The 16,028-nt window shown below is 43.0% G+C and overlaps 1 protein-coding gene across 7 annotated transcripts in view; it reads right to left on the bottom strand.

Moving 5' to 3' along the window:
- The window catches only part of DTNB (dystrobrevin beta), a 239,718-nt gene that overhangs the window by 23,941 nt on the left and 199,749 nt on the right, over positions 1 to 16,028 (bottom strand). For all 7 annotated transcript variants that reach the window (XM_042982350.1, XM_042982349.1, XM_042982351.1 and 4 more), the window contains one exon: positions 13,827 to 13,923. In XM_042982350.1, coding sequence (XP_042838284.1) covers positions 13,827 to 13,923 — 97 coding nt within the window. The remainder of the gene's footprint in view (positions 1 to 13,826; positions 13,924 to 16,028) is intronic.

The following is a 16,028-nucleotide window of genomic DNA, read 5'->3' as shown; positions in this document are numbered from 1 at the left end:
ACAAGGAGCCCTTATGCGGAGGCTCTTCCAACAGACCAGGTGACAGATGATGGAGGCTGGAATGAAGAAAGGTGGTAGGAAGTGGAAGGAGAGAGACACAAGCAGGCTTTTGGAGAAAAACTTGCCTGCACCTTGACAAGTGCGTGGATGAGCAGAAACCTGAGACAGTGTGCAGACAGGGAGCTGACAGGAAATATGGCCAGAGGACTGATTTGCGGGGAAGGTGCCTGGGAATCGTTCACCATCCAGTCCACATGTAAACCTCAGAATCAGGGATTCTGAGAATGCCTCGGCGGCTCAGGCTGTATCGCAGAGCAAGGTTCTCTGAGCTCAGGGTAGTGCTTCTCAGCTGGGGGTAATTTCACCTGCTAGGGCTTGGGGAGGGGGCTATCACTAGAATTTACCAGGTAGAGGTCAAGGGTCCTGCTAAACACCCCACAATGCGCAAATCAGCACCCCCAGACTCCCCAGAGTTATGTGGCCCAGAGGTCCACAGTGCTGAGGATGAGAAACCTGGCTGAAGGTGAGTCAGAATCTTTTCCCAGGCGGCAGGCTGCTGTGGAAGGAAGGGCAGGTCACCAGTAGCCTCGGGTTAGGTTAGGATCATCAAGGGGCCCAAGAATAAACTCTTGTATCTTCTGCACATTTGGAAGATGTCCTGGGGGGGGCGGCTACAGGCCTCAGAGTCTCCTAGATTGTCTCTTGGTTTCCTCAGGTCTGAGCTGGTTAAATACGGCAGTTGAAATTGGAGATGTGAAAGCAATGAATAAATAGTGAATGTTACATATATATTTAAGTTAATAAGAACACAAAATAATAAAAGTATTGAAGGATTTATGGTTAGCCAGCTTGTAGAGCTGTGGTGAGTTGGTGTGGTTTCTTATTAAAGGTACCGCATTAGCTACAGTTAACCGTCTCTCTCTTTGCCTCTAATTTTATAAAACAAGCTTCTACTTTTTCTTTCTTCTTTTCTTCTCTTTCTCTCTCTCTTCCTCCTTTTCTCTACCTCCTCCCTTCTTCCCTCTCTCCCCTCCCCCTTCTCTTTCTTTTAAAGCATCGGGGCATCCATACGGTAATGCCAAATGACAGTAATTCTACTTGCCAGACTATGATTGGCAGCAAATGGAGAAGAGTGCAAAAAAGTCTAGTGTACCTTTTATAACATGCTTCTTGTAGCTGAAACTAAGCAGATGTTCATTTCAGTTAAGGACTCTAGGAGAGAAGGCTCCCTACTGTTGCGTTATTGTTAATACGGAACATCAGAACCAGCCCGAGGTCAGCTATAAGACCCAAGAGATTGGTGCAGGATCAGGATTTGATGAAATGCCTACAGATGCTCTCCAAGTGAAGGATCATAGATCCAATCCCACGCCAAGAGAGGATGCTGGGGTGAGGTCTACCAAGAAGAGCACTAGGGATTCCTCTCCTCCTGTGGAAGCCCGAGAGATAAACCAAAGGAGGGGGCTTCAGGGAAGCAGCGGATATTTTCTTAGGATGCTTTCTTTTGTCTGGAAAGGAGGAGGTAGAAGGCTGGTGTGAAGAAACACTGAGGAAGGAGCTGGGTGTTGAAAGAAAAGCCCAGTGCATTTGAAAGTCACAAAAGGAGACACCAGTCTAATGAACCCAGTTGGTTTTCTATAGACCCTTTCTGGCTTTCGCCTTTCCCCAACATACTGGCTGGTACAGGTGACAAAAGCATCAAAGGACTGTGAGGCTGAAGTTTGCAGATGAGGAAACATGTTTGTAAAGTCTATGGACCTGTTTAGACAGAAAAGTGGTTTTGATGAGAAGGACCTTTGAATCACAAGAGCAATCCATTCATATGTAATTCAATGAGGAGGATTGAAGATTTAATTCCCTCTCCTTTGGGCTGAAACCAAAGCAGGGTGGCAGCTGGACAAAACAAAGCCTATTTTTCAGAGCTATCTACACTACTACTCTACTGAAAATTTTCTTTCCAAGGTTGCTGGTAACTTCCTGATTGGCAAATCCAAGGGCTTCCTTATCCTATTGTCTTATTAATTTTCTCCTTCTTGAAAGCTTCTGAGCTTTCACCAAGAACCCACAATCCTACCCCTCCCACCTCCTCTTTCTTCTTTTTCTCTACTATGGTTTTTCCCTAAGCCTCATGTTTATGGTTTCAACCCTAATTTTATGTTGAAGACTTCCAAATCTACAATGCTAGCCATGTTTTCCCACTGAAGTTCCAGCTGCATATCCCCAAATATATGGTAGATCAGGCAAAAAGCCCGAGTGCCTGCCTAATCTTCAGAACTCAGTATGTTCAAAAACAGGCCAAAGTCCCCTCCCTAACCCAGATCATCTCCTCTTCTTACTTCTTCAGTCAGTGTTCCCATCATTTTCCTAGATCCTCAGGCTCAGAACCTAAAAAAGTCACCTTTCACTCATTCTTTTCTGCTGATGCTTTGCTGAGACTCAGATTGTAGTATTCTGGGTGAGACAGTGTGTCCCAGGAATTCAATGTTGTTCCAGCGGAAGGACAATTTCTCCAGCTTGGTGTGTAGAGAATTTCCCTGGAGACTTTGGAAGATAGTTTTCATATGTTGTATGCATTCTGTCCAAGAGAGGGAAAGACAGAAATGTAGTTCAGGAGGGAAATAGAAAAGCAGGGAAGGAAACCTCTCAGTTTGTCCTTGACAAGGGTGATGAAAAATACTGCGGAGACTCAAAGCGATTTCCCCCTATATCCTCACACTGTAAACTCCTTGTAGGTATTCAAGGAGTTCTGGGGGAGTGAAATACAAATCTTATTTTTAATACTGTAACAATATTTTCTCCTTTGGGGAAAAAACTGAATGAAAAACAAAGCAACAAACTACCAGGTTCCTATAGTGAGTACAGGAGCCGGGACTGGTGAATGAGCACACTTCACAGACCCACAAGGCAATCTATGTGCAATTAGCACATGGGGTCATCTAGACAGACTAGGACTGGAACCCAGGCTGAAGGTCTATGGCAGAGTCACACAGTACATCACACTGATCTTTGTTTACTAAAAGACATCTGTGGAGTTCACAAACTTAGAGGGATAGCAGTGGTGCCTATAGCTCAGGATACCACTGACCTGGCATGTGTTTCTGTATTTAAGGCATGATGCCAATGATGAAATAATGTTCATACTATTTGAGGGTGGTATTTTTGTAGGATTCCTCTTGTTATCCTCCAAAACGCCAAGTTCACTGTCTTGAACATATGTAGTAAGACACTGCTGAATAAATAAGTGAACGGCAATTCTTTGCCTCGGGGTAGAAGTAGATTCAGCCTTCTATTTTAGAGTATGGTGGGGTCAGAGAGTCCAGAAGATTTAGAGGCATGTGAATTTGAATCACTTCCCAATGAGACTGTATCTAAAGGTTAAGTGAAGCAAGAGGAGAAGTGGTCCATGAGCACATCGAGGGGTTCACCAATAATCTAATGGACAAAGGAGGCTTTTATTTGTTGTTGTATAGGGTTTTTAAAAAGTACTTTTTCTTAAATTTACAAAGTTGATATTCATGAAGTTTGTTAGAACCCTCATGGGTCAACCGTGGCTAACTAAATATTGAGCACCCTTCCTCTGAGGTATATTTGGGGGAGCCAGATCAGAGACGCAGGCTTTTAAGAACCAGCTCACACCATGCTTTCTTTGGTGTAGTTGTAGAGGGTTATTCATCTGATTCTGGAAATCAGAAAGGGCATGTGGCAAGATCCCACTTGATATTCCAACTTACTGAAGTAAAAGGAAAGGTTCCAAGCGTGTCAATGCTCTCTTAGTGGAATCCCCAAGACTCCTCTAATTACACAATTTTCAGAGTCCCATCTATCTAACCCTCTGGACCATTACCATACTACTAATCTGGATCAAGGCAACCCCATGGGAGCCCTCTATTCTTATATCTTACTATCTAAAGTTAGAGTCTTTAAGCCTGATGTTGATCTGTATATAAAAAGTAGTGATGTCTAATAGGAGAATTCAGAGAAATGTTCCAGGCAACATCTTTCATGAGTAAACCGTACCTCTTGCCTTGGATAGCTCATTTTATTTGGTGTTAGCAATCCAGCAGTACAATTTTATGGTGCGTTGAGTCACTGGGAAAAATGGAACACTGAGATGTAACTCGCATGAATTTAGACATCCGAAACCCCTCCAGACTAGGACCGGAGCAGCCCACAGCTCAAGTGCACCGATGGCAGTAAATACCATCACCAGCATTACTCGTCAGTCTGTTGTTACCTTAGTGAGTTCCTCTGTAACATGCTGGTGAATCCCCTAACCAGGCTGCAGGGGCCAGGTTTTTACTAAGCAATTATCAAAATACTTTCAAGTGATACAAATAACTACATATATCCCACATTTTATAGATTATATGTATTTAAAAAAAAGAGAGGATGATTTTATTCTACATACTCAACATCTGTTCTTTAGACAGAAATGGTAATAGCATTAATCATAATTAATGGCGACCCTGAAATTCCTTTTTCTGATTCCTTTTTATAAAGGGCGTTTCTGAACCATGATTTAGTCTTCTGAATGGGTAGGGAACAGGAGTACCTTGAGCAAAGTCACTGCTCTAAGTACTCGAAGCAGTTCTGTGCCTTATAATCAATAAACTTATAAATTCACACCACTTTTAGTTCGAAATCTTGTAAATTTGGTTAATACTAGTTTTCATTCAGCAACTATTTATTGAGTATCTGTTCTGTGGCAGGCACTAGCTAGCGACTGGGGATGGCAGTAGTGAAAAAGGCAGACAAAGTCCTTTAATTACAGTCTGATGATTATCACGGGCCTGATTAACCCTGACTCAGTTGATACAATCTAATTCCTGAGCCTGTTAAACTGTAGGGTATATTGTGGGTTGAAGAGTCACTCAGTGAAGTCTTATCTGAAATAGCCAGGCAGTTCTTCCCTTAATTATAACTCTTGGATCTGAGAAAAGAGAAGGGAAGGAGGGAGGGAGGGAGAGAGGAAAGACAGAAGAATTATCAGCTGAGGTACTGATGCCACTCAAAGCCCTGGAGAAGTGGCTGAAGGCTGAAGGTGGACCCACAGCACCAAAGCTGTTAAGTCACAGTCATTACCTATTCCTCTCAAATCCCCCCAAAGCTAAAATAATCCCTAAAGAGGAAAGAAGCAAGAAGACGACTACATGAAAAGTTCTCTATAATGGATTTATAGAGCCAATTTTGGGAAGCGTGTCTAGTAAATTCTTCATTGTAGGAGTCTCTCACAACTATTTAATCACCCATATAGGTAACACATTATGATGGGGAAGAAATTAAACTGTACCAGCCAGAACCCAGGAAGGAAGAAAAAGTTACAACTTAGCTCTGTGCTAAATACCTTTTTGTATCTCACTCAGTAAGGAGACAGACTGAAACAGAAGCACTAGTTCTGAAGCTTTATGTGTCTACTTGTTTAAAATGTTGAATTATATAAAGCTATTGAGCTTTCAAATTTGAGCCTCAGCACTGAGCCTTGGGTGGGTCCAGTTTAAACCTGTGATGTAAACAGAGGATATTTAAACCTATATCCACAGAGCAGAATGTCTTACCTATATCATAGTGGAGAAAGATGGGGAAAAGACAATTTGTACCAATTTGTGCCATGGACGGTCCTAAGAGAGTATGAAGACAAGGTCATGAACTCAGGACCATGGCCATGGAGAACTTCTAAGACATACACACAAGTGGTTCATTAGGGGCAAGCTTCAGCAGTCTGGGTCTAGCCTCTTACTTTGCCAACTTCAAGGGCATGATGATCTCACACAGACTCAAAGGTCACTGAAGCGAACAGGTTATTTAAGTCCCTGTCTGCTCAAGGTCAGCTTTAAAGCGACCTGAGAAATAACATACCAGCAGTGGCAATTTCTCATTCTTGGATTACATGGCAATCCATAATGTTTTTTAAGAATGAAACGTCTATTGGAAGCTCTACTGCTACCATTAAAATAGATACTCATAAAGCCCGCCCTCTTCGGAAAGAGAGTTCTCAGGTAAGGTGTAGGGTTCTTCACTCTGAGCCGGCACATTCCCAGAGGGAGGAGATGCTAGTCTGGGCAGATTGTTGGAGTAAGGTCCCAGCAAGTGGTTTTAGCTGCAACGTGCATCTTTGGGGTATAGAGGAGAGAAGAGAAGGAGGGGAACAGTGGCTGTCGGCAGCTACAGGTGAGGTGATGCTCTGGAGCACCACGAAGGAGAGGAGACTGTCAGGCAAACAGCGGGAGAAAGGAGAAGGAAGGAGAGATGTTCTCTTTCCTTCCCTCAACACAAGCGCACCCATCCTCCTATTTGTGGTCGGCGTTACCAGCATCCGCGTCTCTGTGGCTTCTAAGCAAACTGGAGGATTATACGTCTATGCCCCCCTTGAAGTTAAGTGGGGTCATATGACTTGCTTTGGCCAATGAAAGGGAGGGAAAGAGAAGTAGGAGTGTCACTTCCTGGGGCTTGACTTTCCATGCTGTCTTCTCCTGCTTTGCCCATATGAATGTACCTACTGAGGAAGTGCCATAAGATCAAAGCAATAAACTACATGTCAATGAGGAAAAAAACAAACAAACAAACAAACAAAGCAAAAACAACACTAAACAAACTTTTGTTACAGTAAAGCCACTGAGATTTCTGGGTTGATCACCTATCTTAATCCCATAATCTATCTGCTTTCCTTCTGACAGTCTGTCTCTCCCTTGCTCCTTTCTTGCCTCTTCCCCCATTTGATCTTTTCCTCTGCACTCTATTATTTCATTGCCCTCCTAACTGAAAATAATAAATATACTGTTGGGTATTCCTATTCTTTTTTTTCTAAATATTTATTTTTGAGAGAGAGAGAGGGAGTAAGGGGAGTGGGGGGGGGGGGGGGGAGACAGAGAATCCAAAGCAGGCTCTGCAGTGACAGCAGTGAGCCCGATGCAGGGCTCGAACTCACTAACTGTGAGATCATGACCTTAGCCGAAGTCAGACGCTTAACTGACTGAGCCACACAGGCGCCCCTGTATATTCCTATTCTTAATCTAAAACATGGATCACTTTGTTTTTTGAAAAAGAAACAAGTAAATTTTTTGAATTAAACATTCATATTTCTCTCTTTTAAAATTAAAGCCCTGAGGTAAGTTAAAAATAAGCTTTAGCTTGTATAAAAAAATGTATGCTTTGAAAACCTTACTATGTTATATAAACATACGGTGTTACTATTGTGGATAGGCCCTCAATTGATTTTCTTGTGTGGGTTAAGGGCTGTCCGGAAAAATAAAGACAAACATAAACCTTCCCTAAACACCATGCAACAGCCATGCAGCTCAAAAACCAGAGCTCCCCCTGGAGCAGACTCTGAACAGGAAATCACTGAGGGCATAACCAGTCACTTAGCTTTCATTGGTAACTTTGTTAAGAAGGCTCCTGGGGCTGGAGCATCCAGAAGCCTGTTCGAGACTAAAGGACATTTGAAGTCATCAGAAAAACTATACATTTCCATGCACAATCATTCATGATGTAGTATTTAGACCTGAGGTCACTCCCACAACCCTGAAAGTTGTTTCAAGCAATTAAAGTCACTCTAGACATGAAGCAGCAGCGAATGCAAAAGCAGGGAAATGCAATCGTAGCCTGGCTAATCATGCATAGTTAAATAAACACAACAGATGTGTACTTTAACAAAAATTCAACGAGCTCTGGTTTCAAGTAAGAACATGCTCTGCTAATGAGGTAAACATGACGTGGACTTTCAGGCCGTTTTACACGACTATGGAGCGAACGGCTGAGGGTTTTACACATAACCAATTCTGCAGAGGTGAACTTGTGCAGGGAGGAGACGAGAAAGAATGTAACAGTTCTCTGAGGAAGAGAAGAACATGCAAAAGGAGCAAGAATCAGGTGGAGAATTCCCAAGTTCACTTACTGCCTGCTTTTGCTCTTCCTCCTAGAGGTGTTGAAGATGGAAAAAAAGGCAGAGGGAAAAAGGAGAGAGGTTAATGGCCATCACCACAAAACATCTGGAAGAAATGATGGAAGAATCAGGCAAACCAGGCCAGGCGCACGGGTTCAGAGACCAAAGGCCCAGACGGTCATCAGGCACCATCAGCTGCACAGAGCGAATGGCAGGCCTCCGTCCCACCCAGTTCATTCAGGGCTAGCCTCTAGAACTGGGAAACCATCTAATCCAACTTCCTCATTTATGGACAGAAAAGGCCTAGAGAGCCTGACTCGCCCGAGCTCACATAGCTGTTTAGGGTAGACTGAAAGAAATAGCTCAACTAGGACCCAGAAGCCCAATAATCAATCTCCCCATTCCTAATATTCCTATGTGTTAGCTACCTTCCTCTAGGCCAATGGTTCGCAAAGCAGCAGCACCTGGAAACTCGTCAGAGATGCAAAGTTTGGGCGCCTGCCAAGACTACCTGAATCCAAACTCTTGGGGTGGGTGGGGCACAGCAACGTGTTTCAGAGCCTTTCAGCTGATTCTGATGCCTGCTGGTTTGAGAGCCACTGCCCTAAAAACTTCCCCCAAACTAGCAATTTCACCAGACTCTCTTCCTTAGTCCCCTCCTCTCCACTTGTTTTGGGGCTGCTTTTTTGTGGTTTTGTCCCAAGGATGCGCTTACATCCCATCCCCATTCCTCCAACAAACTGGAAGCTGCTTCAGGGCCCTGAGAGGCTTTTCAAAAAGAACTCTCGACCTTGGTTTTCCACTAATTCAACACAGGTTCATTTAGTACTTCTTATGCATAAGGCCCTGGAAACCTGAAGATAAGATGTGGTCTCTGTCTTTTAGAGCCTCACAGTGACGGCGGGCAGAGTGGGTACTTGCCAACTCTCAGCTATCACAATGCACCACTGCGAGCCGCGGGGAGAAGCACAGCAAAGACGAGAGAAACACTTCTGAGTCTGTCTCTCTGTGGTCCTTTGCTCTTCAGCTACTCTGTCTTTTAATGGGCCTTTTTGCTTCTTCTTCCTCTGCCTCATCATGAGTAACTGTGGTCAGGGAGCCTCTGCTCTTTGCCCAGGGTGTGCAAATCTAAAAGCTGCTGTAATGGTTCTATTTAAATCGGATCCAGCCGTGCAGGCAGTCTTTACTGAACATGTGTGTAGGAAGTCTTAGGGACGGACGGGTGCTTCTGCTTTTACAGGGTCTGCAGATCTGGGGCCAATGGTAAGAATGGTTTCAGAAAATCCAACCAGTTACAAAAAGGAGAGAGGAAGTAAAAAAAATTGGAAAAAAAAGATTTTATTCCTGCAAGGAAGAGACATGGACTAGAAATTAAACAGGCACCAAGAACTCTCTTCTGTAGACTCCAACTGAGCACAAGAAGATGTTCTTCATAATCGGAGCCAGCTGCTAGATGCCTGACCAAACCTATACTCACAGGAGCCCAGGCAAAGAAGGCCCTGAGCGTTAGCTCAGTAAGCCTTAAGAAGTTAGCATCTTAGGGTGCCTGGCTCAGTTGGTAAAGCATGCAACTCCTGATCTTGAGGTCGTGAGTTCGAGCCCCACCTTGGGTGCAGGGATTACTTTAAAAAAATTAAAACAAAAGAAAAAGAAGTTAACATCTTTCAGTTTTTACTTCTGGCACGTGGCTCTGGTCAGAAGGGCTTAGAATTCCACAGCTGGGAAGAGCCTTCCCTTCCTAGCCAGGCTTCCCTGTAAGGCAGAATACTTTTCTCCATTCACTCGGCAGGGCAAAGAGCCATAGGAAGAGTTATTAAACCATTTAAAATGTGTGTTTATTGCTGGCACTAAGTGTTGAAATGGACACTGAGATGGTGGGGGAGGGATGAGGCAATCCTGACAGGCTGAAATTGCAGCTGAGGTCAGAAGACAAGGACAAAAGTTCTCAGGACTGTTTCTAAGACACCTCCCTATTTTTACTGTTTTCTCCAGGCAAGGTAACAGTGCTTTGGCTCAACAGAATAGGGAAATTTCAGGAAGCAATGTTTCCCATTTGCACATTTGGGAACTCTGCTATGGATAGTTTGTCCCAGGACATGACATCATGATAATCTGCAGGAGACACATGTCAGGTTAGGACGGGAATGGTGGACAGGGCAGCCTTTTCAGGAGGTAGGGGCCTCTGCTGTGCACTGGGGTTGGCAGAGGGTGGGCTTTGACAACGTGTTACTAAGGATGGTGTTTTACAATTTAAACTCACAGAAGTTGCTCAGATAAAGCCTTGAAGGCTCTGTCAACACACTTAACAGGTCAGATACGAGGCCTTAGATATAAGGTTTTTGTTTTCAGTCAGTCAGTCGTGTCAGTAAACACTGACTGATGGCAACTGGCACAGGAGCCAAGGTTGATTTAAAGGGAATAATAATACTTTAATCACAAATCCAAAAGTGCTTATGTCACCTAAAAACATGCGAGACTTTTCCACATGGGGGATGTCTGGCTAAGTGGCCAAAGTAACACCGTAAGTACTGCAGTTATCTACATGATAATTTATATTTTAAACCTCATTTGCAAATAAGGTTGAAATCCAAAACTGCAGAATTCACCTGGTGACTCTGTTTCAAAAGTAATATTAGGAAAATGAAAAATGAGGCAGAAAAATACTGGAAACATGATTTAGAAAGTAAAATACCAACATACAACCACTTCCAGCTTAAGTAAGTTTGGGACAGAGGTTATCCATACACATTAATCAGGGGGGGAAATGTAAGGAAAAGATACCTTCTCACCATGGGTACCTGGGTGTCAGTCTGCATCATGCCACCAAAAAACCAAAAATACAATTAAGAAGGTCCCTGAGGGGTGTCTGGGTGGTTCAGTCAGTTAAGTGTCCGACTTTGGCTCAGGTCATGATCTCACAGTTCGTGAGTTCGAGTCCTGCGTTGGGCTCTGTGCTGACAGCTCAGAGCCTGGAGCTTGCTTCAGATTCTGTGTCTCTCTCTCTCTCTCTCCCTCTCTCTCTCTCTCTCTCTGCCTTTCCCCTGCTCGTACTCTGTCTCTCTCTCTCAAAAATAAATAAACTTAAAAAAAAAAAAAAGAAAGAAAGAAGGTCCCTGGTACTCCTTGGTCTTACTGCCAAATACCTAAATGTGACAGTTAGGAACCAATATTTTCTTGTTAAATAAATGCATGATTAATTTTTACCCTGCCTTCTTACAAAAAAGGACTTAAGATTATTATTGAATAAATTAATAAACAATGGGAACACTTCATATACATCCTTCTTTAAATTATCATTTTTCAGATAAATAGATAATGTACACAATATTTCACTGAAGCAGTAGAAAGAACTCCCTGTGAAATGGAAATTTACTGTGCAGTGTATTTTAATTTATGAGTATCCCAGACCATGTGGTTTCATTGTCCATTTGACTAAGTGCTTACAGCTGTTTTATGAGAGAATTAAATGCTAGCAGATTGAACATCAACGAGGGCAGGACAGTCCTTTGAAATTAAAATTAGGATTCTAAAGCGTATTTTTATTATGGGTTAGTGAATATATTTTCTTAATAGTAGGAAAACATCTTTGAAATTTTCATGGAAGTCAATGATTCCTATGGGTGACCTTCTAGGAGTGCATATAATACACAAATTAGGATTGTGCTGTCATCTTTTTAGGAAGCTGGACATTAGAGAGGCATGAAATTTTCAACTGTAAATTCTAATCAATGGGTAAAAAGACAACATTCCTGCTCTGTGTTGCAAATTCTTCCTCCCAGTCTGAATGGCCTCAGCCTATCTGGTAAGTAAATTATAAGGCATTTAAGAAGCCGGCAGGGGATTTTACAAAATGGGGCACAAGGATCCTGCTTATTTTAGGAAATTATAACTGTAAGACAGTAGCTAGAAATACAAAGAAGCTCAGCGTTTGGGATCAGAGTTCCAGGCCTCAGCTCATTCTGCCCAGCCCTTGAATACAAGCATCAGAAGTGAACCAGGTCACAATAATATTCACAGGGCTCTGAACCAGGAACTCTAACGGAGACTGAGGGCGGCGCAGCTAACGAGAAAGCACACCGTGGGACTTTGGGGGAAATGCATTCTGACTTCCCTTCAGTTTGCATAAACCTTTTGCCTTTTACAAAAATTACCCTACGGTATCTTCCCACCTATGTTTGGGCAATGTCTGAAAGCAACTTACTACAAGCAAGTCTGACACAGGCCAGGGATGAGTGGATCCCCTATTATCTCCCATCTTGCAGGGGACTACCCCACAATGGCAGGACTTTCAAAGCCCCACATGGCTCCAGATGCTATACCGGCCAAATGCATTTAAGTCCCTCTCTGCCATCTTGAGTGGGTGATTGGGTTGGATTAGCTGGATACTTGACAACTATTAGAGGGATCTGGGCCAGGTTTTCTTTAAACAAGACCCATTTAGACACGAAATACTTCTCAAGAGAAATTCCGTTAACAGGGTTAATGTAGAAACACGTCCATGCAAAACAACCCAAATGCCCAGGACCAAAGCTAGAAAAAGAGATTCAGCTTAAGACTAAAAGAAGCGATTGTCTTGAGCAAGTCAAAAGTCAGTTTTGTTTTTTTTTTTTTTAATGTTTATTTATTTTTGAGACAGAGCATGAGCAGGGAAGGGGCAGAGAGAGAGGGAGACACAGAATGTGAAGCAGGCTCCAGGCTCTGAGCTGTCAGCACAGAGCCCGATGCGGGGCTCGAACTCACGAACTGTGAGATCATGACCTGAGCCGAAGTCGGACTCTTAACCAACTGAGCCACCCAGGCGCCCCAAAAGTCAGTTTAAAACACAAACGCTACATTCACCCAAGTTGCTAATACCACTTGCTTCACTATGAAGGGACTCGTTTAGCATAGAGAAGTTGAAGAAAAGTCTCCAAGCTGATGTTTCCTTGAGCCGCACTGCTAGTCTGGACCCCTGTCACTCACACACTCACACTCACAGGTTGTGATGCAGCACAATCACTGGGCTAGACAGTTATATTTATCTCCATTTCTCCTTTAGCTTCTTCCCTCTCTGATCCGCTCTACATATTTTCCCAAACTATTATTTCCCAAACCGTCAGTGACTCCCTTACCACAGGATTCAATCTACTCCCCTCAGCCTGGCTTTTGAGGTAATCCACACTTTGTGATTTCCACGCTGGCTGCGAACTCAGTGTGGTACCACAAAACACAGTGGTTTCCCAGCACAGACACAGAGACTGAAGGAACTAACAGCAGGAACAAATGTATTCTGGTATTGCTGCTACGTATCTGGGTAGATATTTCTGTGGAGTGCCAGTCAAACTGTCCAGGTGAGGACACTTAAATGCCAAATGTGCCTTTCTCTCCTCTGGGGTATAGGGGCTGCGATATATTTGTCGCATGTTGTAATATGTCAACAACGATAGTGACATCTGAATCATTCCAAATCTATTCAAGCCCCAAGATAACAAACATAGAGCTGGGATGCTCTTTTGTTCCTCCTAATAAAGTTATTCATTAGAATTAGTCTGATTAGCTTGGTCTGCCGCGATAATACTTACTAAAATAGGACTCTTAATCCTTCTTGAGTATTTAGGCGAAATATTTGAAAATTTGTTTTAAAAGAAACTTCAAATAGTTGAGAAACATTTGTTTACATATAGTTAATATCCTATTTATAAACCTGCCTACCACTATTTAAGGACATGACGCTAATTCCAGTTACTCATTTTTTATAATCAGACTTTACACTAATTAGATGACTTTATGGAGTCGTGTCTAACTTTACGGGCAGCGCCATTTAAGCCTTTAGCGGCACCCTGTTCAGGCAGCACGGCAGGGGTTGGGGGGGGCGGCAGCAGCTGAACTGGAGGTGAAGGGGAACAAGCGGTGGGAGGGAGGCGGGTGGGGGGGGCGTGGGGGAGCGGCCAGGGCTCTCTCTTACCTTCAGCAGCTTCATCAGCCCCTCCAGCTGAACCATCAGCTCGCGCCTGCTCTCCTGCAGCGCCGACATTCTCTGCTCCAGTTCATCTTTCCTTTGCCTGTCCGAGAGGAGAAGCCCATCCGGAATGAGGCTCTGAAGATAAAGGGACCCTCAAGGAAGGGTCTAAGCCTAGGCGAAATGGGCTTCAGACCCGATTCCGCTATTTACTGGGGTCTGTGATGCTGAGCAAGTTACTGAACTTCTGATACCTTATGTAGAAAGTGGTGATAATATCTGTTTTGCTCACTTTCCTGTTGTGAGAATAGTATGTAAAAATGCTTTGGAAAATGCACATGGCCATATACAGAACAAAGCATGATTAATATCATTGTTAAAGTGATTTTAAAAATTCCTCAGGAAGTCAATTTTAGAAAGATACATGAAACGAGTCCGAACTTAAATTGATAGTGGAGAAAACGTATGAAAACTGCTCAGGGGAAACAGGGTTCAGTAGCTGATGCTTCCAGCACCAGACGCCAGCCTCAAGAGTGAGACTGACATCAGGGTGGCTCTGTGTCTGAGAGAATTCACTTTTCTCCGAGGCCAGGTTTCGCGTCAGTTCTAGCTCAATAAGTCCAAAACCGAACTTAAGACTTTAGTCCGCAAATGGTTCTCTTTCCTCATTTCTTCTAGCTGTCATGGCTGAAAACCTCTGTCCTCTTCGATACTTTCCTGCTTATACCCTATATTCAGTCATCCGACTTAGATGACTCTTTCCTAGAAATGTATGTGTCTTTCTCTCCCGTCTCTCACTTTATCCAAGCACGCCTTACCTCACACGTGCAATGGTCTCTTAGCCTGATTAATCCTGATTTCATCTGTTATGGTGAAGTGGAATAGAAATCAAGAGGCTTGAGGCCCACCATTTACTAAATATTGCAACCTTGGACAAGTCACTTAACCTGTAAGAGCCTCAATTTCTCTTCACTAAAATGGGACTAATTACATACAAACAACTATGGCAATATCTGGAGGATCAAATAAGACCATGGGTATGAAAGATAAAATTAATGGCACCTATTTCCTTTTAGTTTTTCACTGTGGTTGTTAGAAAAGTTTTTAATTACATGTGTGGCCCACATTCTATTTCTATCAGAGTGCTGCTCCAGACCCCACCTGCATGCCTATCCTTAGTGCCTCACCTTCTATTCCCTTCCACGTCTGGAGGTCCAGCTGATGGTTCACTTTTCCTTAAACAGATCCTATCATTTTACGAATCCCAGCAATTCCCCAACTTCTTCCAAATATTATTCACTCCTTAGTGTCCCACCCAAATGTCACTCTTCCCGGGAAGCTACTCCTAATTACTTCAGCAGGTATCAGATCCTGCTTAATCAATCACTACAACAACTGGTGCTCCTGTGGCACCTAATTTACTTTACCTTGCGTTGCTGTCATACCTACCATGATGCAAAATCCTTGAGGTTAGGGGATGAGTCTTACTCATCTTTGCATGTACTGAATGCTTAAGAGAATATCACATCCAGTATGTACTCAATTAACATCTAGTGAAGTTAACACCATCATTGTTTGAAATCCTCCAAGGATTTCCACTCACCTATCACTTAAGGCTCTCCAGAATCTGGTCTCAATTCCTCAACTAATTTTATCTCCTATCACTGGCACTCTAAAGATTAATTCAATGGATGCCTGAAACAAATTCTTAGTTCTAAGACTCTTTCCCTTCTCTGAAATGTATCATACTTCTTTGGGGGATCATGCTGAACCCCAACTCCACTTCTAATCTGAAATGTTTTGTCCCAGACTCCATCCAAATCAACCCTACCTTCCATGGTCTAGCTCAACTTCCACCACCTCCATGGGTCTAATTGCTTCTAGCCTCTCTATATATTTTCATACTTAGATTTCTTATAGCATAATGCCCATACTATTTATTAACACTATATAATATTAGTTAACTGACCAGAAAATTATTTTATGTTTATTTCCAAAACTAGATCACAAATTTGTAAGATGGAATCATTGTTTTCTAGTCTTCATACTCCCTAAATTTCCAGCACAGGTATAAATTCAATAAAGAAAAACCGACTCATTCGATTTTCTAGAGAGCCTTTCTTCTCTGAACTTCCAAGACTGGATGCGGTACTCTTTCCCTGTGCTATGCACAACCAAATAATTACACTATGTGGTGAAAATGAAGGA

The sequence above is a fragment of the Panthera tigris genome, chromosome A3, assembly GCF_018350195.1.
Source record: "Panthera tigris isolate Pti1 chromosome A3, P.tigris_Pti1_mat1.1, whole genome shotgun sequence".
Classification (NCBI taxonomy): domain Eukaryota; kingdom Metazoa; phylum Chordata; class Mammalia; order Carnivora; family Felidae; genus Panthera; species Panthera tigris.
The sequence above is the reverse complement of the archived record's forward strand: the minus strand, read 5'-3'. Positions and strand labels throughout refer to the sequence as shown.